The following is a 26744-nucleotide window of genomic DNA, read 5'->3' on the forward strand; positions in this document are numbered from 1 at the left end:
AGGCCTTGTCCCTAATGGAACCCTATTCCCTATAGGCCTTGGTTAAAAGTAGTGCACTATGTAAGGAATAGGGTGCCATTTGAGATACGGACCCCTGTTCTCTTGGAGCTGCAGAGCCCAGAGAGAGAACCTCCCACTCTCAGACTGGAGCAACATAGATTTACAGATAGATCACTTCTACAGTGTTTTGTTTTATTTTCCTGTGCAAGTTTGGGGTTGAGACAATTAATGAAGACTCTTGTTCCAGTGGCATGATACAGATCAGACGGTAAAGCAGAAAGATGAGGAACACACTGCTTCTGATCATGTCTGCACTGACTGCAGTTAGTGGGCAGAGGCCAACGTGAGTTATGTTCTGTCAATGCTGATTCTTTGTAGATACAGTATATTTTACTTGTATCATTGGTCATGCTCATTTTATGTCATGTCGCAGTCCTAAAGGATTACCCCCATTTGTGTGTGTGTGAGCGCTCGTGCTTGTTCGTGCGTGTGTTTGTTTGTGTTCATGTGTGTGTGTGAGCACTCGTGCTTGTTCGTGCATGTGTTTGTGTTCATGTGTGCTTGTGTTTGTTTGTGTTCGTGTGTGTGTGTGTGTGTGTGTTCATGTATGTGTGTGTGTTCATGTATGTGTGTTTGTGTGTGTGTGTGTGTTCATGTGTGCGTGTGTGTTTGTTTGTGTTCATGTGTGCGTGTGTGTGTTCATGTACGTGTGTGTGTTTGTGTGTGTGTGTTTGTGTTCATGTGTGCTTGTGTTTGTTTGTGTTCGTGTGTGTGTGTGTGTGTTCATGTGTGTGTGTGTTCATGTATGTGTGTTTGTGTGTGTGTGTTCATGTGTGCGTGTGTGCGTGTGTGTTTGTGTTCATGTGTGCGTGTGTGTGTTCATGTATGTGTGTGTGTTTGTGTGTGTGTTTGTGTTCATGTGTGCGTGTGTGTTTGTTTGTGTTCATGTGTGTGTGTTCATGTGTGCTTGTGTTTGCAGATGTCTCATCACCGCTCCCAACATAGTCCACCTGGGAGTAGAGGAGACAGTGACAGTACAGCTCCAGGGAGCTATCAAGCCTACACAGTACACTCTGTACTTCCTGTATCAAACCGCCAATAATAAAGTTTTGTCTGAAAAAAAGCATGTAACTCTTAATGAAGCCAATGGCTATCAGGCGGTTGTGAAAATGAGGGTAGGTATACAGAAGGCTAACCTCTTTTCATGCCCTATGGAACTACTGGAACATGGAACATTTAAATGATCCTGCCTCTATTCACATGTTTTATAGGTAATTCCTAGCCTGTACGAAGAGGCAATCAAAAGCATAAGAAAAAGAAAGAAAATTGTGCCATTTATCCAACTGGCTACAGAGACCAATGATGATTTTCTTCCCAAAAAAAAAACAATCCTTTTGTCAACAAAAAAGGGTTATGTCTTCATTCAGACAGACAAACCAATCTACAATCCAGGAGAGAATGGTAAAGTGTGAAATAACATTACACATGGTTTTAGTTCTACATTCAGCCTAATCCCAATTCTTCCTTTTCCAGTCAATTTCAGGGTCTTCACGCTAGACAACTATCTGCTGCCTGTTGATGAAAGCATCAATGTCAAGATATTTGTAAGTTTGCAAGACATCTATCTGCATGTTAAAGTTGCTTTATTGTGTTAAATGAACTCTCTGTTCTCTAACTAACATTCACTGTCTCTCTACAGAACTCCAAAGGCCTGCTGGTGTACAACCAGGTTGTACACTCCAGTAAACTCCTTCAGAGGAACATAATGATCCCTGACGTTGAGACGTAAGTAGGATGTTGACATAAAGTCTATGGAAGACAGGACATCAGTAGCACTGACCACTACTCCTCTGCCCATATGATTCAGAGCTGGCAATTGGAGGATTGTTGCCACTTTTACCAACTATCCCATGTCCAACTCTTCAGTGGAGTTTGAGGTCAGAGAATATGGTGAGTAAACTAAAGTCGGTTGTCTGACTGTATGATACGGCCCAACAAGCTTGCTCTCTGTTTCTTTCAGTTCTTCCTATGTTTGAGGTGAAGATAGCAGCTGTGAAACCATATTATTTGCTGACAGAGGATTCCTTTCAGTTCAGCGTCTCTGCAAGGTGAGATTGTTGAAGCAGATTGCGTTAATGGACTGTTTTGTGAATTGTTCATACATTTTGCATTTACATTTGAGTAATGTAGCAGACGCTCTTATTCAGAGTGACTTACAGTAGTGAGTACATACATTTTACATTTACATTTGAGTAATGTAGCAGACGCTCTTATTCAGAGTGACTTGCAGTAGTGAGTACATACATTTTACATTTACATTTGAGTAATGTAGCAGACGCTCTTATTCAGAGTGACTTGCAGTAGTGAGTACATACATTTTACATTTACATTTGAGTAATGTAGCAGACGCTCTTATTCAGAGTGACATGCAGTAGTGAGTGCATACATTTTACATTTACATTTGAGTAATGTAGCAGACGCTCTTATTCAGAGTGACTTGCAGTAGTGAGTTCATACATTTTACATTTACATTTGAGCAATGTAGCAGACGCTCTTATTCAGAGTGACTTGCAGTAGTGAGTGCATACATTTTACATTTACATTTGAGTAATGTAGCAGACGCTCTTATTCAGAGTGACTTGCAGTAGTGAGTACATACATTTTACATTTACATTTGAGTAATGTAGCAGACGCTCTTATTCAGAGTGACTTGCAGTAGTGAGTACATACATTTTACATTTACATTTGAGTAATGTAGGAGATGCTCTTATTCAGAGTGACTTGCAGTAGTAAGTGCATACATTTTACATTTACATTTGAGTAATTCACAGACGCTCTTATTCAGAGTGACTTGCAGTAGTGAGTACATACATTTTACATTTACATTTGAGTAATGTAGCAGACGCTCTTATTCAGAGTGACTTGCAGTAGTGAGTACATACATTTTACATTTACATTTGAGTAATGTAGCAGACGCTCTTATTCAGAGCGACTTGCAGTAGTGAGTACATACATTTTACATTTACATTTGAGTAATGTAGCAGACGCTCTTATTCAGAGCGACTTGCAGTAGTGAGTACATACATTTTACATTTACATTTGAGTAATGTAGCAGACGCTCTTATTCAGAGTGACTTGCAGTAGTGAGCACATACATTTTACATTTACATTTGAGTAATGTAGCAGACGCTCTTATTCAGAGTGACTTGCAGTAGTGAGCGCATACATTTTACATTTACATTTGAGTAATGTAGCAGACGCTCTTATTCAGAGCGACTTGCAGTAGTGAGCGCATACATTTTACATTTGAGTAATGTAGCAGACGCTCTTATTCAGAGCGACTTGCAGTAGTGAGTGCATACATTTTACATTTACATTTGAGTAATGTAGCAGACACTCTTATTCAGAGCGACTTGCAGTAGTGAGTTCATACATTTTACATTTACATTTGAGTAATGTAGCAGACGCTCTTATTCAGAGTGACTTGCAGTAGTGAGCGCATACATTTTCATACTTTTTTCCATAGTGTGCCAAATACATGTGTGTTGATTGCAGGTACACCTATGGCAAAGGTGTCAATGGCGTAGCTTATGTTAGATTTGGACTAATCAATGAAGAAGGCAAAAGAACACATCTACCTGGCCTAGAAAACAAGACTTCTGTGAGTTCACTTTATCATCTCAAAGCTTTACATAAAAAAACATAACATTAAAGTCAATGTTTCTGATTGTAGATTTATTGTTTCCATTGACTTTTTATTTCTGATGAGCCATTTGTGAACTTATTTCTTGTGTATTATAGATCCAAGACGGCGTCGCCAGCATTACGCTGCCAACTGAAGACCTACGTGGGAAAGCAGGAAAGCAAAGTATCACACACATGGAGGGATACAATCTGTACATAGCTGTTACAGCTTTAGAAACAGCAAGTAAGTCCTTCATTCAGTCAGATAAAACATGATCATGCCAGCAGATCCAGGTGTTTTCTCAAGGACATACAACGACTCTCTCCTCTCTCTCTGCATTCTCTCTCCTTCTCTCTCTCTCTCTCTCTCTGCATTCTCTCTCGTTCTCTCTCTCCTCTCACTCTCTCTCCTCTCTCTCTCCTCTCGTTCTCTCTCTCCTCTCACTCTCTCTCCTCTCGTTCTTTCTCTCCTCTCACTCTCTCTCCTCTCACTCCTCTCTCTCTCTCCTCTCACTCACTCTCTCTCCTCTCACTCACTCTCTCTCCTCTCACTCACTCTCTCTCTCTCTCTCTGCATTCTCTCTCCTCTCTCTCTGCATTCTCTCTCTGCATTCTCTCTCCTCTCTCTCGTTCTCTCTCTCCTCTCACTCTCGCTCTCGCTCTCCTCTCACTCTCACTCTCTCTCTCACTCTCGTTCTCTCTTTCCTCTCACTCTCCTCTCGTTCTCTCTCTCTCCTCTCACTCTCTCTCCTCTCACTCTCTCCTCTCTCTGCATTCTCTCTCCTCTCTCTGCATTCTCTCTCCTCTCTCTGCATTCTCTCTCCTCTCTCTCTCGTTCTCTCTCTCCTCTCTCTCTCGTTCTCTCTCTCCTCTCACTCTCCTCTCACTCTCACTCTCTCTCTCGTTCTCTTTCTCGTTCTCTCTCTGCATTCTCTCTCCTCTCTCTCTCTCGTTCTCTCTCTGCATTCTCTCTCCTCTCTCTCGTTCTCTCTCTGCATTCTCTCTCCTCTCTCTCTCGTTCTCTCTCTCCTCTCACTCTCCTCTCGTTCTCTCGTTCTCTCTCTCCTCTCTCTATCTCTCTCCTCTCTCTATCTCTCTCCTCACTCTCTCTCTCCTCACACTCTCTCCTCACACACTCTCTCTCTCTCTCTCTCTCTCTCTCTCTCTCTCTCTCTCTCTCTCTATCTCTCTCTCTCCTCTCCTCTCTATCTCTCTCCTCTCTCTCTCTCTCTCCTCTCACTCTCCTCTCTATCTCTCTCTCTCTCTCTCTCTCCTCTCACTCTCTCTCTCCTCTTGTTCTCTCTCTCCTCTATCTCTCTCTCTCTCGTTCTCTTTCTCGTTTTCTCTCTCCTCTCTCTCTTGTTCTCTCTCTCCTCTCTCTCCTATCACTCTCTCTCTCCTCTCTCTCTCTCTCTGCATTGCATTCCCTCTCCTCTCTCTCTCTCTCTCTCCTCTCTCTCTCTCGTTCTCTCTCTGCATTCTCTCTCCTCTCTCTCTCGCTCTCTCTCGTTCTCTCTCGTTCTCTCTCCTCACTCTCTCTCTCCTCTCTCTCTCGTTCTCTCTCTCTCTCCTCTCTCTCTCGTTCTCTCTCTCGTTCTCTCTCTCCTCTCACTCCTCTCTCTCTCTCTCATTCTCTCTCTCGTTCTCTCTCTCCTCTCACTCTCTCTCTCATTCTCTCTCTCCTCTCACTCTCTCTCTCTCCTCTCTCTCAGGTGGAGATCTAGAAGAAGCTGAGAGCACTTCAGTAAAGATAGTGACGTCTCCATACATCATTGACATGTCTAAGACTAAGAAATACTTCACACCTGGAGGAAAGTTCTCTATCCTGGTACAGTGTGGTTGTTTCTGCACTCAAAGACAAACATTAACACCACATAATAACATATAATTGTATTCGTTCAGGACATCATATTGAGATGAGCAAATCCCTTTTCCAAATGAGATGTTCAATAGTTATCAGTGTCATCAATTGTATTTGCTTTACCATTTAGAGTATGACTGTATCTGCAGCCATAGTCTACTGGGCACATGCTGCATGTTTCCTTCTCAGGCCACCACCACCCACCCAGATGGATCCCCAGCCCCTGACCTCCATATGAGGGCTTCAGTTTCAGTGACCTCTGTAGAAGGCACACAATCTGTGAAGATGGAGGGATCCGGTAACTCTAAGGGTGAGGCTGTTCTCGCCTTCGAAGTGCCCAAACTGGCCACGTCTATGGATATCAAGGTACAGGACAGACACAGAGAACGTTCAATCAACACTCTATTTCCCATGTAGTTTGACAAGCATAATACATCTCTAAGCTCTATGTGGTCAGCAGAAAGGTAGTGCACTAAATAGGGAATATAGTGTCGTTTGAGACACAGTCACTATTTGATGTGATGTCATATTGGTGACCTGTTCCTCTCTCACCAGATGTTTGCTGAGGGAGCGGAGGAGGAGGTAATAGTGGGTGATGCCAAAATGACAGTGTCAGCAGTCCAGTCTGAGGGGAACTGCTACCTGAGTGTAGAGATAGAACATGTCACCTTGGAGCCTGGAGGAACCATGACGGTCACTCTCAGAGACATCACCCCTCCAGGCACCCCACGACCAGCCTACATCTACTATATGGTAACATACTGGAGTATCAGTCCATTCTAATAATGGATGGAGATGACCATTTACCACTTCTGCAACATACTTTATCTGTGCATAGCTTCAAGTTTCCAGACATTGCAGTAGACTGGGATTATCATAGCTGTAGTTTGTCTGTAACCAACATGAATGTAAGCACTTTGGGGGTTGAGAAATGAACCATTTCAATATCTGTAGTGAAGAGTAATAATGTGTTATTTCCTCTGTTTCCATTCTGTGTCAGGTCCTGAGTAAGGGCAGAGTGGTCCAGATGAACAGGGTCCAGAGGACTGAGCTGACCACCTTCAGTCTGCCCTACAGTCTTGACCTGGTCCCCTCCTTCAGACTGGTGGCCTACTACTTCACACAGGCACCAGAGAAGACTACCATAGTGGCTGATTCTGTATGGGCGGATGCCAAAGATATCTGCAAAGGACAGGTTCTGTAGTTGCTGCTTGTTTCTCTGCTTCTACTCTTTGTTTTGTTATTATTATTCATATTTAGGGGCAGATCAGCTTTAATATTGGAGATAGATTGTAGTTTCAATTACAATGTAATTGTCTGCATCATTTCAAATCCCCCATATATTTTTTGGTAAATATAAATATACATACATATACACACACACATACATATACATATATATACATATACATATACATATACATATACATATATATATATACATACATATACACATACATATATACATACATATATATATATATATATATATATACACATTTATTTTTAAAATATATTTCCCGTTATTATTTTCCGCTGACTTACCGAGATAAACAAAGGTTAAATAAAATTGAAATAAAAATGATTTTCCGCTAATCTTTCCACCCTTCCCATAGTTGGAGTAAACTAATGAACAAGAACACTTAGGCTTCTACTTCCAGCTTATACACACTATACAGTGCCTTGCGAAAGTATTCGGCCCCCTTGAACTTTGCGACCTTTTGCCACATTTCAGGCTTCAAACATAAAGATATAAAACTGTATTTTTTTGTGAAAAATCAACAACAAGAGTGATACAATCATGAAGTGGAACGACATTTATTGGATATTTCAAACTTTTTTAACAACTCAAAAACTGAAAAATTGGGCGTGAGAGGCCGGTTGGACATACTGCCAAATTCTCTAAAATTATGTTGGAGGCAGCTTATGGTAGAGAAATTAACATTCAATTCTCTGGCAAAAGCTCTGGTGGACATTCCTGCATCCAGCATCCCAATTGCACGCTCCCTCAAACCTTGAGACATCTGTGGCATTGTGTTGTGTGACAAAACTGCACATTTTACAGTGGTCTTTTATTGTCCCCAGCACAAGGTGAACCTGTGAAATGATCATGCTGTTTAATCAGCTTCTTGATATGCCACACCTGTCAGGTGGATGGATTGTCTTGTTGAAGGAGAAATGCTCACTAACATGGATGTAATCAAATTTGTGCTTAAAATATGAAGGAAATAAGCTTTTTGTACATTTGGAACATTTCTGGGATCTTAACTCATGAAACATGGAACCAGCACTTTACACGCTGCATTATATTTTTGTTCAGTATAGACTTTCATGGAGGCATAATGTGATATCTTTAGTGTTGTGTTTTCAGATTGAGATCCTTCCATTTAAAGAGCATAAACCAGCTGACTTGGTGACTGTGGTGGTCCGTACAGACCAGGGAGACAAGGTAGCTCTGGCTGCTGTAGATACAGCTGTTTACATCCTCAACAAGAACAACAAACTCACTCCTGAGAAGGTAAAGAGCCTCTGTCTTACCAGGTTTCATGAATAGATACATACAGTACAGTTGAAGTCGGAAGTTTACATATAGTTAGGTTGGAGTCATTAAAACCTGTTAAAACCACTCCACAAATTTCTTGTTAACAAACTATAATTTTGGCAAGTCGGTTAGGACATGTACTTTGTGCATGACACAAGTCATTTTTCCAACAATTGTTTACAGACAGATTATTTCACTTATAATTAATTCACTGTATCACAATACCTTCAATCTCAGTGCCTCTTTGCTTGACATCATGGGAAAATCGAAAGAAATCAGCCAAGACCTCAGAAAAAAAATTATCCTTAGGAGCAATTTCCATACGCCTGAAGGTACCACGTTCCTCTGTACAAACAATAGTACCCAAATATGAACACCATGGGACCACGCAGCCGTCATACCGCTCAGGAAGGAGACGCGTTCTGTCTCCTAGAGATGAACGTACTTTGGTGCGAAAAGTGCAAATCAATCCCCAAACAACAGCAAAGGACCTTGTGAAGATGCTGGAGGAAACAGGCACAAAAGTATCTATATCCACAGTAAAACGAGTCTTATCTTATATCAACATAACTTGAAAGACCGCTCAGCAAGGAAGAAGCCACTGCTCCAAAACCGCCAGACTATGGTTTGCAACTGCACATGGGGACAAAGATTGTACTTTTTGGAGAAATATCCTCTGGTCTGTTGAAACCAAAATAGAACTGTTTGGCCATAATGACCATCATTATGTTTAGAGGAAAAAGGGAGATGCTTGCAAGGTGAAGAACACCATCCCAACCATGAAGCTTGGCGGTGGCAGCATCATGTTGTGGGGGTACTTTGCTACAGGAGGGACTGGCGCACTTCACAAAATAGATGGCATCATGAGGCAGGAAAATTGTGTGAATATATTGAAGCAACATCTCAAGACATCAGTCAGGAAATTAAAGCTTGGTCGCAAATGGGTCTTCCAAATGGACAATGACACCAAGCATACGACCAAAGTTGTGGCAAAATGGCTTAAGGACAACAAAGTCAAGGTATTGGAGTGGCCATTGCAAAGCCCTGACCTCAATCCTATAGAAAATTGGTGGTCAGAACTGAAAAAGTGTGTGTGAGCAAGGAACTCTACAAACCTGACTCAGTTATACCAGCTCTTCACCCAACTTATTGTGGGAAGCTTGTGGAAGGCTACCCGAAACGTTTGACCCAAGTTAAAACTTTAAAGGCAATTCTACGAGATATTAATTGAGTGTATGTAAACTTATGACCCACTGAGAATGTGATGAAGTAAATAAAAGCTGAAATAAATCACTCTCTACTATTATTCGGACATTTCACATTCTTAAAATAAAGTGGTGATCCTAACTGACCTAAGACAGGGAATTTTTACTAGGATTAAATGTCAGGAATAGTGAAAAACTGAGTTTAAATGTATATGAGTTTGATGAGTTAGACTGATGAGTTTCAGAAGAAAGTTTCTGGCTATTTTGAGTCCGCAATCGAACCCACAAATGCTGATGCTCCAGCTACTCAACTAGTCTAAAGAAGACCAGTTTTATTGCTTCTTTAATCAGAACAGTTTTTAGCTGTGCTAACATAATTGCAAAAGGGTTTTCTAATGATCAATTAGCCTTTTAAAATGATTATGATGGTTGCTGATAATGGGCCTCTGTACGCCTATGTAGATATTCTATAAAACATCTGCCATTTCCAGCTACAATAGTCATTTACAACATTAACAATGTCTACACTGTATTTCTGATCAATTTGATGTTATTTTAAAATGGACAAAAAAAATGTGTGTTTCTTTCAAAAACAAAACATTTCTAAGTGACCCCAAACGTTTGAACGGCAGTGTATGTATCCCCTGTATGTACAGGACAGTATGTACTGTTATATGTATCTACTGTATGTACAGGACAGTATGTACTGTATTGATATGATTCTATTGCATGTACAGGACAGTATGTACTTTTATATGTATCTATTGCATGTACATGACAGTATGTACTGTTATATGTATCTACTACATGTACATGACAGTATGTACTGTTATATGTATCTACTGTATGTACAGGACAGTATGTACTGTTATATGTATCTACTGTATGTACAGGACAGTATGTACTGTTATATGTATCTACTGCATGTACATGACAGTATGTACTGTTATATGTATCTACTACATGTACATGACAGTATGTACTGTTATATGTATCTACTGTATGTACAGGACAGTATGTACTGTTATATGTATCTACTGTATGTACAGGACAGTATGTACTGTATTGATATGATTCTATTGCATGTACAGGACAGTATGTACTTTTATATGTATCTATTGCATGTACATGACAGTATGTACTGTTATATGTATCTACTACATGTACATGACAGTATGTACTTTTATATGTATCTACTGTATGTACAGGACAGTATGTACTGTTATATGTATCTACTGCATGTACAGGACAGTATGTACTGTTATATGTATCTACTATATGTACAGGACAGTATGTACTGTATTGATATGATTCTACTGTATGTACAGGACAGTATGTACTGTAATATGTATCTACTGCATGTACAGGAAAGTATGTACTGTAATATGTATATACTGCATGTACAGGACAGTGTGTACTGTTATATGTATCTACTGCGTGTACAGGACAGTATGTATTTGTCTACCAGGGAGAATGGCATATCCAAAAGACAAATCTCTGTTGTTCATGCAGTATATGGACCAATAAAGTCATCTTCTTCTTTAGATGTTTGCCTACATGAACTCCTATGACCTGGCGTGTTCTATGGGAGGGGGCAGGAACTCCCAGTCTGTGTTACAGGACGCTGGGCTCGCCTTTATAACCAACTGTGGAGATACAGAGGGTCATGTGAGAAAGGGTAGGGTTTGCATTCAGACATTTACCTCATTATAATACTGAATGAATAGCACATGTTCCTGATGGGTAAAAGCACACCCCTGCAGCGGTGTTCGTAGATGGAGTTTATTTCACCCAATATTATAAAATGATTTTTCTTTTGTCCTCTGATAACCAGATTACTCCTGTAACGACAAAAGTAAAAGACAGAAGAGAGCCCTGAACCATCACCAGGCTTTCTCTGACATCAGTAGGTGTAGCAGTAGCCTCTCCTATTCTCCCTCCATCTTCTGAGCATGCTGCTTTCACTCTTATGGTGTATCGGGTATTATTAGTTACAGAATATGGAGAGTGATCCATAGGATAAGTTTCAATAATCCTTTAATTTACAAATGTTCAGATATGTTTCAGAAAAAGTCTTCCTTCGCATATTACATTTATTAGCTAGACACATTGTTCTTATCTGCAGTCAACAGGTACCAGGAGCCAGTGGAGAAGAGGTGTTGTCACGATGGGGCCAGGTTTAACAGCCTGGGTCTGTCCTGTGAGAGTCGTCATTCTAAAACCATCCACAAGTCTGCTCCGTGTCGCATTGCCTTCCTCAAGTGCTGCAGAGATGCCACCATGCTGAGGAGAAACATCACAAAGAGAAAAAACACATACAGCCTGGCTAAAAGTACAGTATTATATTATTATATTAGTAGTTGGAATGTCAATAGCATCTCAGAAGCTACAGATTCTTGTGGTGCATTTAAGGCACGAGGGGGTGTGGTATATGCCCGACGCAACACGGATACTGCCCTTAGTCAAGGTATATTGGCCATATACCACAAACCTCAGAGTGCCTTATTGCTATTATAAACTGGTTACCAATGTAATTAGAACAATATAAATACATGTTTTGTCATACCCAGTGTATACGGTCTGATATACCACGACTTAAGCCAATCAGCATTCAGGGTTCGAACCACCCAGTTTCTAACCACTAATATAGAACTTCTTAGATTAGTCAATACTTTTGTCTTTTTTCGGATTAGTTGTACTACAGTATATGCACATATTTTGTTTTGATTGAGCTGAAATGTGTCCTCTTCCCTGTCCTCCTATTTAGCGTCTGATGATATTGGTGAGGAAGAAGAGGCCATAGATGAGGTGTCTGTCCACCTGCGCTCCTATTTCCCTCAGACCTGGATGTGGGGCATCGTTGATGTGGGGCCCTCTGGTCTCGTAAGGTAACATGGTAACCTGCAACATCTACATCACAAATTATACCTATTCCCTAATAAGTGCACTACTGGCCCTGGTCTAAAGTAGTGCACTATATAGGGAATAGGGTGCCATTTGGGACATAGGCCAGGACAGTCATGACTGGACCCAGGAGTTTTCCCTGACCATGTGAACTTACTGGGTAAAACTTGGGGACCAATATAGTGTAACAAGTATATTAGGAATGACATCATGTTGTATGTTATTATTTTCAGACACAGTGTTCCTGTCCCTGACTCCATCACTACCTGGGAGGTTCAAGCAGTGGGGATCTCTAAAACAAAAGGCAGGTCACCTCTTCCATCTAACCTAAGACCATTACACTAGCCTAGTCCTCAATATATTTGTGCAATCTTGCAAACTCATTTTAGCTGTCATTGTCAAGCCAACCATGACAACGAGTGACAAAAAGATGGCATGATAGCACAAACAGACTTTCAGAGGACAGTCATCAAGTGGTTAACGTTAGCGTTAATTCTCCCTTCAGGGTTTTGTATAGCAGAGCCCAAGCCTCTGGTGGTGTTTCAGGACTTCTTTGTATCTCTCAGACTTCCCTATTCTGTGAAGAGAAATGAACAGCTACAGATGAAAGCTGTGGTGTTCAACTACAGAGCCGACTGTATGGAGGTAACTAGTGTTGTAAAAACAATATATGTCAAAACAATATATTTGAGTCCAAAATGCCTCCAACAGCCATTTATACAAATAAACTGCAGTTGCAGACATGTTTATCTGTAGATTCCTTTGTAAGACAATTTTACTATACTTACATCTACTTCCATGTATACGTGTTTCTCTCTGTGGAGGTGACAGTGGAGCTGGCGTGGGTGGAGGGTCTGTGCAGTGCAGGGGGAGACAGAGGGGACAAGCAGGTGGTCACAGTACCAGGTAACTCTGCTGTCCCTGTCTACTTCACCGTGGTTCCTCTGGTCATAGGAAACATCCCTATCCATGTGGAGGCCTACACTAAAACGGCCCGCGACCAGGTCAAGAAGGACCTCAAAGTCACGGTATGAACACGACACGTGTATCACCTCTCTCCCTCTAATATACAGTAGTGCTTCAGTATGTCTCTGATACATGTGTACATGAGGCTACATGTGGTTCTCACTTCTTTATTGTGCTGAACACCACTATTTTTCTCCCATTATTATACAAAAGTTACAGTACAGATGTAGAATCTTAATTTGATTACCCTGCAATGCAGGACATTTAAAACGGGTAGTATATTATAGGTTTAAAAAGGCTATCCACTTTGACATTTCTGACTTGATTTTCTCTTACAAAAACAGTTGCAACCCCTACAAAAGTGTCCATTAATTATAATTCACATATTAATTCACATTTCCTGTTGCTGCAGGATAATCTTCCTGCTGTAGCAATCTGGCTCAAATTAAGATCCAACATCTGTATATGTCTGTATAAACAATCTGAATGAACGCTCACATTTTGTTCTGTTATACAGGGGGAAGGGGAACTGGTCTCAATACAACAAGAATACAACATTGACGGGAAAGGTAATGTTGTCTTTCTAAACACGTGACACCTGTAGTAAAAGTGACATTTATGCAAACAAGCCTCATCAGACCATTGAGTTAAAACAGTCTCTCCATTTCTTATCTATGTCACACAGCTGCCAAGTCAATCGAGCTTGAAATTCCACCTCCTCCTAATGCTGTCCCTGGACTGGAATCTGACACCTACATCAGTGTCAAAGGAAAGGAGGGTCGATAAATACTGTAGTCAGACTTTCTGCTAGTGTGGAACATATACTGTGTTGGGTCTGTAGTACTGTATGTATTTACATTGACATTTTGGTCCATGAGATATTATTTCAGACTACGAGTTTTCCCTGACCGGTTTTTCCAGACCAATCTCCAGGGCTAGTTTACTGCTATAACAGGGAAACCTCTCCCATCACGCCCATGTAGGTGGTGTGATGGGAGAGTCAGTGGAGAACTGTCTAAACCTGGATGGAGTGGACCAGCTCATCTCCCTTCCCAAGGGGTGTGCGGAGCAGACCATGGTCACCATGTCTCCAGCCATCCACGCCATGAGATACCTGGACGCTACTGGGCAGTGGGTCGACCTAAAGGCTGAACGCAGAGATGAAGCCCAAGCCATGATACAGGCTGGTGAGGGGACACTGGGAGAATTTAAGTTAGTCCCCTTTGAGACATCTACCCTTGTGGGAATCAAATGGTTGAAATGAATTGATTCTTTCTCTTTCCAAGGATACGGCAGAATCCTGACCTTCAAGAAGACAGACGGATCCTATGGGGCTTTCCTGACAACCCCAAGCAGTGTTTGGTTGACAGCCTTTATAGCCAAGGAGTTGTCCCAGTGCAGGGACGTGATTTCAGTGGAGGACTCCTACATCCAACAGTCCATCTCCTACCTGGTGTCTAGACAGCTGTCCAGTGGAGCCTTCACTGACCCTAACCCACTCTATGACCGCACCATGCAGGAAAGAATGCTTAACTCATCCATACAAGACGGAAATATGATTTATGCTGTACCCTACCCCTCAGAAATACACAGTAGGTTGGAGAGGCTGGGGGCAGCCACACTGTGCCGCCAGTGGAGCAGTTTAGGGGTTAAGTGCTTTTCTCAAGGGCACAACAGCAGGAGACCTTGTCTTTCTAGGATGTGTCACTGTCAACCATCTAGCAGTCGACTCAAATATCGTCCAAATTTCTTTCTGCCCGTGCTGGGTAGCAATCTCGCCCCTATAACCTCTAAGTAGGGGCTACCGAGTGGCGCAGTGTTCTAAGGCACTGCATCTCAGTGCTAGAGGCGTCACTACAGACCCTGGTTAGATTCTAGGCCGTATCACAACCGTCCGTGATTAGGAGACACATAGGGTGGCGCACAATTGGCCCAGTGTCGTCCGGGTTAGGGTTTGGCCGGGCTTGGCCGTAATTGTAAATAAGAATGTATTCTTAACTGAGTTGCCAAGTTAAATAAAGGTTAAAAAATGTATAATAAAGCATGACCCAAATGTTCTTTATGTCCGGACCATGCAGGTACCATACCATACAATATGATGTCTTTACCAGTCTGCTCTCTCTCCATTCCCTCACCTCAGGGTGGAGTGGGAGGGTTTGAGGGAGAGGTGTCTCTGACGGCGTTTGTTCTGATAGCCATGAACCACGCTGTGGCACTGTACCCTGAAGGAAAAGGCTCAGAAATGGTAATACATCGATTCAACTAAGTCACGGACATAACCTTTACATCACCTAACTTATCATCACTGACTTACTAAAAGTTGTGTAATTATCATCCCAAAGGGGCAAGTTGGTTTTGCAACAATATGATCCAGAATAAAGCAACATGCCTTTTTGTGTCTGTTGTGATAATGTTTAACTAATGCATTTGTTGTTTCTAATGCTAAATCTATCCACCATTTCCTGTGTTAGAGGCAGGCTATGGAGCAGGCTCAGGCCTACCTGGAGTCGAAGCTGGACTCTCTTCAGAGGCCCTTCTCTGTTGCCATCACCTCCTACGCCCTCTCTCTAACCTCCCCTGGCGGAGACAGTGCCTCCATGGCAAGTAGTGGCTGGAGAAAAAGTCAGGAAAAGGTTTTCTGGGTAGACATTGATTCCCTGGTCTGTATGATCGTTGAGGGAAGGTAGACATACACAATGACAACATTTAAACAGCAGAGGGCGCCATATTATTGATTATGTCTCCCCTGCAATGTTATATGGCTAAGGACATACTGTAGCTGCTAAACATACTGTATATCTCCCCTGCAGAAGCAGATACATGTCACTGGGAGGCCAGTGATGCTCTGAGGCTGAGCGGGGAGACGAGGGCCAATCAGGTGCCCCAGGCCCAGGCCATCTCCGTGGAGACCACAGCTTACGCCCTGCTCCAGACAGTCTAGGGCGTGCATCGCCCGCTGGCTCACTGAGCAGAGACTAGTTGTACTCAAGCCACCAGTAGACAGACAGGTAGGTACTGTAGGACAAGCCACCAGTAGACAGACAGGTAGGTACTGTAGAACAAGCCACCAGTAGACAGACAGGTAGGTATTAAGGGCAGTCTATTCATCTAAAGTAGACAGACAGGTAGGTATTATAGGTCAAGCCACCAGTAGACAGACATTCCTTTAGACAGACTAGGTCAACCTGCTTTGATTACTAGCGCCTGTAGGGCAAGCCACCAGTAAAGTATTACAAGTAGGTAGGTACTAGGACAAGCCACCAGTAGACAGACAGGTAAAAGGTCAAGCCACCAGTAGACAGAAAGGTATTATTCTGGGTAGGACAAGCCACATTGATTCCCTGGACTAGGTAGGTGCCACCAGTAGACAGACAGGTAGGTTGAGGACAAGCCACCAGTAGACAGACAGGTAGGTATAGGTCACAAGTAGACAGACAGGTTTAGGACAAGCCACCAAACAGACAGGAGGTCAAGCCACCAGTAGACAGACAGGTAGGTATTAGGTTAGATTATGTCAAGCCACCAGTAGACAGACATGTATTTATATAGGACAGGTAGGTAAGGACATAGCCACCAGTAGACAGACAGGTAGGCTAAACAGTAGACAGACAGGTAGGTATAGGACAAGCCACCAGTAGACAGACTCCCCTGCAGAAGACAGATACATGTCACTAGGGGAGGCCAGTGATGCTCAGTGAGGCTGAGCGCCACCAGGGAGACGAGGGCCAATCAGACAGGTAGGTATTATAGGTCAAGCCACCAGGCACCAGTAGACAGACAGGTATAGGACAAGCCACCAGTAGACAGACAGGTAGGTATTATAGGTCAAGCCACCAGTAGACAGACAGGTAGGTACTGTAGGACAAGCCACCAGTAGACAGACAGGTAGGTATTATAGGTCAAGCCACCAGTAGACAGACAGGTTATACAAGCCACCAGTAGACAGCAGGTAGGTCCAGCCACCAGTAGACAGACAGGTAGGTATTATAGGTCAAGCCACCAGTAGACAGACAGGTAGGTACTGTAGGACAAGCCACCAGTAGACAGACAGGTAGGTACTATATCAAGCCACCAGTAGACAGACAGGTAGGTACTGTAGGCTAGGACAAGCCACCAGTAGACAGACAGGTAGGTACTGTAGGACAAGCCACCAGTAGACAGACAGGTAGGTAGTTTAGGACAAGCCACCAGTAGACAGACAGGTAGGTACTGTAGGACAAGCCACCAGTAGACAGACAGGTAGGTACTGTAGGACAAGCCACCTAGGTCAAGCCACCAGTAGACAGACAGGTAGGTACTGTAGGACAAGCCACCAGTAGACAGACAGGTAGGTATTATAGGTCAAGCCACCAGTAGACAGACAGGTAGGTACTGTAGGACAAGCCACCAGTAGACAGACAGGTAGGTATTATAGGTCAAGCCACCAGTAGACAGACAGGTAGGTACTGTAGGACAAGCCACCAGTAGACAGACCAGTAGACAGACAGGTAGGTATTATAGGTCAAGCCACCAGTAGACAGACAGGTAGGTATTATAGGTCAAGCCACCAGTAGACAGACAGGTAGGTACTGTAGGACAAGCCACCAGTAGACAGACAGGTAGGTATTATAGGTCAAGCCACCAGTAGACAGACAGGTAGGTATAGGACAAGCCACCAGTAGCCACCAGTAGGTAGGTACTGTAGGACAAGCCACCAGTAGACAGACAGGTAGGTACTGTAGGACAAGCCACCAGTAGACAGACAGGTAGGTACTGTAGGACAAGCCACCAGTAGACAGACAGGTAGGTACTGTAGGACAAGCCACCAGTAGACAGACAGGTAGGTACTGTAGGACAAGCCACCAGTAGACAGACAGGTAGGTACTGTAGGACAAGCCACCAGTAGACAGACAGGTAGGTATTATAGGTCAAGCCACCAGTAGACAGACAGGTAGGTACTGTAGGACAAGCCACCAGTAGACAGACAGGTAGGTAGGTACAAGCCACCAGTAGACCAGTAGCCACAGACAGGTAGGTACTGTAGGACAAGCCACCAGTAGACAGACAGGGTAGGACAAGCCACCAGACAGACAGGTAGGTATTATAGGACAAGCCACCAGTAGACAGACAGGTAGGTACTGTAGGACAAGCCACCAGTAGACAGACAGGTAGGTACTGTAGGACAAGCCACCAGTAGACAGACAGGTATGTACTGTAGCATTATGATCAGGAGCTCGGAGTTATCACTGACCACTTGACTTGACCTCGAGAAACTCCTGGCCCTAGTTATATACTTTTCTCTCCTTCTTTCTCTCTCATCCCTTTTCTTTCTTTCTCTGTCCCCTCTCTCCTTCTCCTTTGTCCCCTCTCTCCTTCTCCTTTGTCCCCTCTCTCCTTCTCCTTTGTCCCCTCTCTCCTTCTCCTTTGTCCCCTCTCTCCTTCTCCTTTGTCCCCTCTCTCCTTCTCCTTTGTCCCCTCTCTCCTTCTCCTTTGTCCCCTCTCTCCCTCCAACAGGATACAGTTGTAGCTCTTGAGGCTCTAGCTAAGTACAGTATCAAGGACAATGATGTTCAGGACTTGGACCTTAATGTTGAGATGTGTTACCAAAATGGCAGCAAGCAGAGAGTTCATCTTACGAAGCGTAATGCCCTGACCCAATCTGCCTTCCAGGTGAGATTGAGTTTAGAATTCAAGCAGTGCTCTGATTTAACTTTCTCAAATTCTGTTTTACATCTACTAATCTCTGCGTTGTCTGGTTTGTCCTGGCAGGTGAACCAAGGAAGCCAGATCACTATTAACACAGGGGGTAAGGGAAATGGGACCTTATCAGTAAGTAAATTCAGTAAATAGATTTAAAAGTAAATGATGATGATTCTAACATTGTAAGACTCAACGCATGTGTCCACAGTGTTTGTTTTATGTCATCAGGTGGTCCAGACCTACAGAACTCTGGAGATGATGGACTTGTACTGTGGTTTCTACAGTCTCAATGTCTCAGTGGAGGGAGAGGTTAAGTACAGAAGTAAGTTTCAGTCAGAATGCATCTATAAACACTAAACACATTTGCTGGAGTGCTGCTTGAAAACATAACATTTGTTTTTTTTCATGTAAAATGACAGAAAAAGAGGACGATGGTCCTGAGCTAGACGACTATTATAACTATGAGTCTGACGGGGATGGGAACCCTAGTGATGAGCCAATGAGCAGGATGGAATGGTTTGACCTGCGCACACGCAGGAAGAGACACACCCCACAGGAGGAGGAGAGGGAGAAGTCCCTAGTCTACACTGTGTGTGTGGGGTGAGTACAGGTGTCTGTCTGTCTGTCTGTCTGTCTGTCTGTCTGTCTGTCTGTCTGTCTGTCTGTCTGTCTGTCTGTGCGTGCATGCATAGAGTGGGATGAGTGGATATATGGTTCTCTCTCCTCTCTTCTCCTACAGACTGACCAGTGGTAATTCTACAGGCATGGTCATCGTGGACATCTCCCTTCTCAGTGGACTCAAACCTAACATGCAGGATCTGGAGGAGGTACAGTAGGCCTACATGCAATGTTGATTTACATTTTTGCCATCCAGCATACTCTGTTATACACAGTCAGTGCATTCAACTATGGCCTCGATTCAATCTGTAGTGCTGAAGTTCCACCATACAGCGCAATTGAAATTTGAAGGCAATGTTTCCACGTTCGTAGAGACTGCATTCACGGTAAATGCTGCACATGCAGGAAAACTGAAATCCGTTTGACCTCATTTCTACCAGCATGTCACCTGTGCAACTAGAGGCAAACAAATTCTAGACCACCTTTACTCCACACACAGAGACGCATACAAAGCTCTCCCTCGCCCTCCCTTTGGCAAATCTGACCATAACTCTATCCTCATAATTCCTGCTTACAAGCAAAAACTCAAACAAAGTAAAGGAAGTAAAAGTGATGCGCTTAATACGGAAGTGTTCCAATGAAGCGGATGCTAAGATACAGGACTGTTTCACTAGCACAGACTGGTATATTTTCCAGGATTCATCCGATGGCATTGAGGAGTTTATCACATTAATAAGTGCATCAACAACGTCATCCCCACAGTGACCGTAGCCAGAAGCCATGGATTACAGGCAACATCTGCACTGAGCTAAAGGCTAGAGCTGCCACTTTCAAGGAGGGGGACACTAATCCGGACGCTTATAATAAATACCATTACGCCCTCAGGCAAAGCATCAATACAGGACCAAGATCGAATCCTACTTTATTGGCTCTGATGGTCGTCGGATGTGGCAGAACTTGCAACCTATCATGGATTACAAAGGGAAACAGCCGTGAGCTGTCCAGTGACGCGAGCCTACCAGACGATCTAAACACATTCTATGCTCGCTTCGAGGCTAGCAACACTGATTCATGCTGTTCCTGACACCCATGGGTGATCACACTCTTGTGAGTGTGATGTGAGTAAGACCTTTAAACAAGCTAATATTCAAAAGGCCGCAGCGCCAGATGGATTACCAGGACGCATACTCAGAACATGTGCAAGTGTCTTCACTGAATTGTTCAACCTCTCCCTGACCCAGTTTGTAATACCTACATGTGCCCAAGAATGCCAAGGTAACCTGTCTAAATGACTATCACACTGTAGCACTCATCTGTAGCCATGAAATGCTTTGAAAGGCTGGTCATGGCTCACATCAACATCATCATCCCAGACACACTGGACCCACTCTAATTCACATACCGCCCCAACTGATCCACAGATGACGCAATCTGTATTGCACTCCACATTGCCCTTTTCCACCTGAACAAAGGAACATGAGAATGCTGTTCATTGACTACAGCTTAGCGTTCAACACCATTGTGCCCTCCAAACGTATCACTATGCTAAGGACCCTGTGACTGAACACCTCCCTCTGCAACTGGATCCTGAACTTCCTGACGGGTCGACCCCCAACTGGCCCTCAACATGGCGGCCCCTCAGGGGTATGTGCTTAGACCCCTCCTGTAGTCCCTGTTCACCCACGACTGGTCGTGTATGACTCCAACACCATCATTAAGTTTGGTAGGCCTGATCACCAATGACGATGAGACAGCCTATAGGGCAGAGGTAGTGCGTAGGGCCCAGTACATCACTGGGGTTGAGCTCCCTGCCATCCAGGACCTCTATACCAGGCGGTGTCAGAGGAAGGCCCTAAAGACTGTCCTCTCTGATTACTCATTGTTTATTTATTCCTTGTGTTATTATTTTTCTATTATTTCACCCCAAAAAATCTACATTGCTGGGAAGGACCCGTAGGTTAGCATTTCACTGTTAGTCTACACCTGTTGTTTACAAAGCGTGTGACAAATATGATTTGATATGTCGGCTCAATTGAAAATTACCTTTAAATTTCAAGCTGTAGTGCGGATCTTCAGCGCTACAGATTGAATTGAGCCCTACGTTTAGGAGGAAAAACAACCACAGTTATTACAAGTAAATATCTGAGATCAGCAGAATCAGTTCCAGGAAGAAAACACATTTTAGCGATTCACATTGACATGTTGTCAAACTATATAATTATGTATTTTTCTATCTCTCTCCTCCAGAATGTAAAGGGTACTGAGAAATACATTGACCATTATGACATCTCCCCAAATAAAGTGTTCCTCTACTTCGCTGAGGTAAGACCTTTTGTATCCAAAGCCACGACATCAATCTGCTATGACTACTGTACAACTCCTATAGTGATTCGCAAAAGAGTTCTCGTGTTCTCGCCAAGGCTGTCCTCTCTACCCTCGGAGGTTGTAGTGTCACTATGTATTCCAGATCACAGAGGAACCACAGTGTGTAGCGTTCCGGGCCAAACAGATCAGTCCCATGGGCCTGGTGCAGCCCGCTGCTGCTGTGGTCTTTGACTACTACAACCCAGGTATACCACCATGTTTAGTTTAGGGTATATTAACACAATGGTTGTAATGTATCTGGAAGGTCCATGGGGCTGGTGCAGCCTGGTGAGGCTTTAGGCCCTGGTCAAATGTAGTGCACACTAAAGAGAATAGGATGCCATATGGGACACAGCCACCGTCTGAGTGACTAATGCTGAACTATGTCCCGACAGAGAGGAGATGCACTGTGTTCTACAGCTCACCCCAGAAGAGCAACATGATCTCCAAGATCTGTCAGGACAATATGTGCTCCTGTGCAGAGGGTATGTGCACTCCTTCCAGCTAGTATTTTGATAGTGCCTGAACTATTTTGAACTATTGTGTATCTAGTTTTTATTTGCTTTGTCTCAGGTGGCTGCCCAAAGAAGAAAGTCACGTACAGTAAAGACATGGAGAAAGAGACTCGCAGGAGCTTTGCTTGTTTCTCTCCCATTGTAAATTATGGTGAGTTTATACCTGGAACCCAAATACTCTCTTCTTTCTAATGTGCTGTAGTTGGTACTAACACCCCTTCATGTTGTCCTTCTGACAGTGTACGTCGTCACGTGTGTCAACTCCTCCGATGATGGAGTCTTTCAACATTACACCACATTACTGACCAAAATCCTACAGACAGGTGAGTGTTCTACAATATAACAGTTTGCATCCCAAAAGGCAGCCTATTTCTTATGATGCACTACTTTGGATGGGTCCTGGTCAAAAGTAGTGCACTATATAGGGAAAAGAGTGCCATTTGGTACTTGAACATTCTCTTGAAGTATAATTTCCTTTACATTATTCTTGTGCTGGTTCTCTGCTATGCCAGGTAAAGACGTGATACAGACTGGAGCAGTGAGAGACATGATCAAGCGTAAAGCCTGTGATGAGTTTGACATGAAGACTGACAGGAACTACCTGATCATGGGTAGAGATGGGACCATCTCTGACACCACTGACCACAGTGGGAAGTAAGTGATGGGATGTGTCCCAAATGGTACCCTATTCCCTATATAGTGCACTACTTTTAACCAGGGTTCATAGGGCTCTGGTCAAAAGTAGTGCAACATGTTATAAAATAATAATAATTAGGTGGGTGTTATATGTACAAGTGTGTATTATACCAATGTGTGAATTGGAAATTCATTTTTTGCATCTCTCAACTCCCCCTGAGACACATTTGGAGAGTGGGGTCACAGCCAGGGTCAGAAGTAGTGCACCATGTATGGAATAGGGTTCCATTTGGGACATTAGTCTTCCTTTTCAATTAACTATACAGTACGTGTCAATATATTGTAAGACAACATTGATATAATACATGGAATCATCAGGTAAAAAAAGACAGCATAGAGGATATGTATTACAATATTGTTGAATTGAGATACTGTAAAGGTTTATCACTACTTTGGCCCTAGATTGTGATTTCTCCATTGGGAAATGTACACTACATGTAGAATGGGAGACTATTCCAGTGCAGTTTGAGTGAGAGACTGCTGTCCACCCTAGTCCTGTATATCTAAATGTTGTCCACCCCAGACCTGTATAACTAAATGTTGTCCACCCCAGGCCTGTATAACTAAATGTTGTCCACCCCCAGGCCTGTATAACTAAATGTTGTCCACCCCAGGCCTGTATATCTAAATGTTGTCCACCCCAGGCCTGTATAACTAAATGTTGTCCACCCCAGGCCTGTATAACTAAATGTTGTCCACCCCCAGGCCTGTATAACTAAATGTTGTCCACCCCAGGCCTGTATAACTAAATGTTGTCCACCCCAGGCCTGTATTACTAAATGTTGTCCACCCCAGGCCTGTATAACTAAATGTTGTCCACCCCAGGCCTGTATTACTAAATGTTGTCCACCCCAGGCCTGTATTACTAAATGTTATCCACCCCAGGCCTGTATAACTAAATGTTGTCCACCCCAGGCCTGTATAACTAAATGCTGTCTTCCATAGGCCTGTCTATGTCCTGGATAATAAGATGTGGTTGGAGGAGATTCCAGAGGAGAGGAAGTGTAAAGCTACTAAGAACCGTAAAGCCTGCAACATGCTCAAGGACTTCATGAAACAGTACGAGGTCAACCAGTGTTCAATATAACCATTGGTTGCCTTCAGTGAACATCCAGATATAAATATATTATATAGAACAGACATGTTTGTCGGTCATTGAGAATAGAGAAATGTTGGCTCTATGCAACACATTTCTATCAGAAACGTTCCAGAAAGTTGTGGCTCCTGAACATCACGTGACCCAGGGTGACTGTCCTGGACAACAGACAGAGACTGCGATACAGAGAAGGATATATGTTTAGTATGAATAGAGGAAAGCAGAAAGCACACTCAGTATCTCCATAAACCATGTGCTTTTATTACCAGTGCATATTCACAGAGAAAATAGAAGAAGATTGAGTGACATTTTGGAAACACAAAGAGATGATGTGTCTAATACTCCTTAATAAAAACAACCTGTGATTGACTGTTTGGCATGACGTCAGAGAGGTTATAGGGACTCTATTTTGGCACCAAGGGTGCTGTGTTGTTACAGTGGTGACAACCAGGGGGAGTGAGAGCGCTATAGCTCATCTAATGCTAATGAAATCCTCAGGACAATATTGTTATTCATTGGTAATGAACCGTTATAACCCGCTAAAGAAATGCTATGAACTGTGATAACCAGGCAATGAAACATTGTAACTCTAGTCCTTCAACACACGCTGAAGCTGTTGATACAGTTACACTGTGGCTTCTGAAAACAAACTATATAAATCTACTGTTGACAGTGTTTAAGACTGAAACCCAGAAGTTAGTCAAATATCTAATGTATGTTCAATAACACTAAGTAATATAATCATTGGTATTCAATATGTACTCCAACTTGTCACAATTCAAAACCCACTATGTATTTTTTGGCAAATCAAATCTTTCAAATTCTAAATCCTGACTGTTTGTTCTACTAATCCCTTCAAAGTGGCTAAGGGTTTTTACTATATATGGAGACAAATGACAAAGGCGTGAATTTCTAACAAATAAAACATCAAATTAGAAAAATAATTTGTAAATGCTGAACTAGTGTATAAAATAAAAATAAAATAAATTAGCAATTCCATGTTTGAATTTTTTTCCTTTTTAAAAAGAACAGATAAAAGTTTAGAATAATTCTGCTGCTCACATATGCAATAATCATGACACATCTCTTCTCCAGCTGAACTCCTGTTTTAAAAAGCACACTTTAGGACAGCTGCCGTACATAGAAACGCTGGAATGCCAGACTGCTGTTCTCGGATTAACCAAAAGATATGTGTTTTAAAATGAAAGCACAGAAAAAGCTGCACAATGATCCATTGTACACAGTTATGCATACACAGTTCATACAGCAAATCAATGCACAGATGGTGATGACTTTTTATATGTGAGATGGCTATAAGTTAAGTCAGTTTGCTCTTCGATACAACTGAAAGAGAAATTATGTTTCAAAAGCTTTTGCTTTGCGTCGCTGGTTGGTTTCACTGTAAGCACATTGTCCGTTGCACTTAGACCATGGCGAAGAAACAGTTTATAAACGCCACTTATCGTCGTCACGTCTGAGTTAATAATAAGATAAAGATAAAACTTCATGCATTGGGACGAGCTCCTTCACAACATGGCTCAAATATTATACACGTACTTCAACCCATCACTGATCTGGTCTCCTAATATCAGTTACACTATATACACACTTCATATCTCCTCGTAGTTTCACATCAATGACTGAACAAAGAGGGAAATACACTCTACACAAATAGGCTGCATCCCAAATGGCATAGTGCACTACTTTTGACCAGAGCCCAATGGGCCCAGGTCAAAAGTAGTGAACTACACAAAGAATAGGGTGCCATTTCAGACTCAGTAAACTCCATAACACAGCACAAGGAGGAGTCAACGGGGGTTATATTGTTACTTCATGATGTTGGGGGGTTCAGAGAACACTAACTGGATGAGGTGGATCTGATCAGATGTGCAAATCAAAGGGACAGCTATGGGAAAGATCATTGCACCTGTATATTATGTATAGTACATGGTTTGTGTCGTTGTTCAGTGCTAACACGTGCACTGACCTGGGGGCAAAAATACATACAGTAGATCAAATACTTTCCAATACTTCAAGTGCTGCACTTGATTTGGTTTGCCTGAACCAATGGAACAGTCCCAAAAGCGCAAACTCAAATAAACAGGTAAATCAAGCACATCCCAAACACTTAAAATACTTTCAAGTATTTGTCTTATTTTTGGACCCAGGTCGGGCTGTGGTTGGTTTCTCTGTCCGGCCCAGATCTGGGGTACATCCCAAATGGAAACCTATTCCTTATATAGTGCACTACTTTTGACCAGAGCCCTATGGGTTTCTGTTAAGAAGTAGTGCACTATGAAGGGAATAGGGAGCCATTTGGGACACACCTGGGAGTGGTAGGCCTGCATCAGACCGTCCCTAAAGCAATGGTTCTACCTACTGCAGGTAGCGGTAAACCTTGAAGCAGTGGTTGCCAGAGTCAGCCACAGCCACGTGTCCATCAGATGTGAGAGACAGGCCCTGTGGACCATAGAGAGGGTCTGCTGTGGTGTTAATGTAGGACAGGAACGACCCGGAACTATCAAACACCTGCAGGACAATACAAAAACAAGGTCAGGGTCAGCTGTACTCATAATAAGTTACATTACTTATGATCATATTATTTTTGATCTAA

At 42.9% G+C, this 26744-nt stretch overlaps 2 protein-coding genes and 1 long non-coding RNA gene across 7 annotated transcripts in view; 2 read left to right on the forward strand and 1 right to left on the reverse strand.

Annotated features, from left to right (window-relative positions):
• Positions 1-97: 97 nt before the first annotated feature.
• On the forward strand, positions 98-24500 carry LOC135546375 (complement C4-like). The gene is given in 42 exon segments (XM_064974739.1): positions 98-343; positions 980-1175; positions 1272-1461; positions 1534-1604; positions 1700-1785; positions 1868-1950; positions 2021-2108; positions 3556-3661; positions 3802-3928; positions 5397-5512; positions 5735-5911; positions 6101-6298; positions 6546-6740; positions 7917-8063; positions 10838-10970; positions 11127-11198; positions 11418-11624; positions 12060-12180; positions 12430-12500; positions 12702-12841; positions 13021-13224; positions 13680-13731; positions 13848-13929; positions 14144-14349; positions 14449-14678; positions 15300-15407; positions 15634-15826; positions 15979-16099; positions 16101-16143; positions 16568-16588; positions 18656-18811; positions 18911-18970; positions 19070-19163; positions 19261-19441; positions 19581-19668; positions 21707-21781; positions 21927-22029; positions 22219-22308; positions 22397-22489; positions 22578-22661; positions 22851-22992; positions 23980-24500. Coding segments are annotated over 42 exon segments (5154 nt in total). The 5' UTR covers positions 98-281; the 3' UTR covers positions 24122-24500.
• LOC135545272 (uncharacterized) lies at positions 17277-18128 on the forward strand. Of its 3 annotated transcripts, XR_010456437.1 has the most exons (4): positions 17277-17401; positions 17453-17600; positions 17650-17797; positions 17834-18128. It is a non-coding gene; the product is annotated as an uncharacterized LOC135545272 (long non-coding RNA). The 3 variants fall into 3 exon arrangements; XR_010456435.1 differs by lacking the exon at positions 17277-17401 and having other exon boundaries at positions 17432-17600; XR_010456436.1 differs by lacking the exon at positions 17277-17401 and having other exon boundaries at positions 17432-17600; positions 18056-18123.
• LOC135546374 (tripartite motif-containing protein 3-like) overlaps positions 24370-26744 on the reverse strand; it is a 43493-nt gene continuing 41118 nt past the window's right edge. For all 3 annotated transcript variants that reach the window (XM_064974736.1, XM_064974737.1, XM_064974738.1), the window contains one exon: positions 24370-26659. In XM_064974736.1, coding sequence (XP_064830808.1) covers positions 26507-26659 — 153 coding nt within the window. In that variant the 3' untranslated portion in view covers positions 24370-26506. The remainder of the gene's footprint in view (positions 26660-26744) is intronic.

Source organism: Oncorhynchus masou, chromosome 9 (assembly GCF_036934945.1).
Source record: "Oncorhynchus masou masou isolate Uvic2021 chromosome 9, UVic_Omas_1.1, whole genome shotgun sequence".
Taxonomy (NCBI): domain Eukaryota; kingdom Metazoa; phylum Chordata; class Actinopteri; order Salmoniformes; family Salmonidae; genus Oncorhynchus; species Oncorhynchus masou.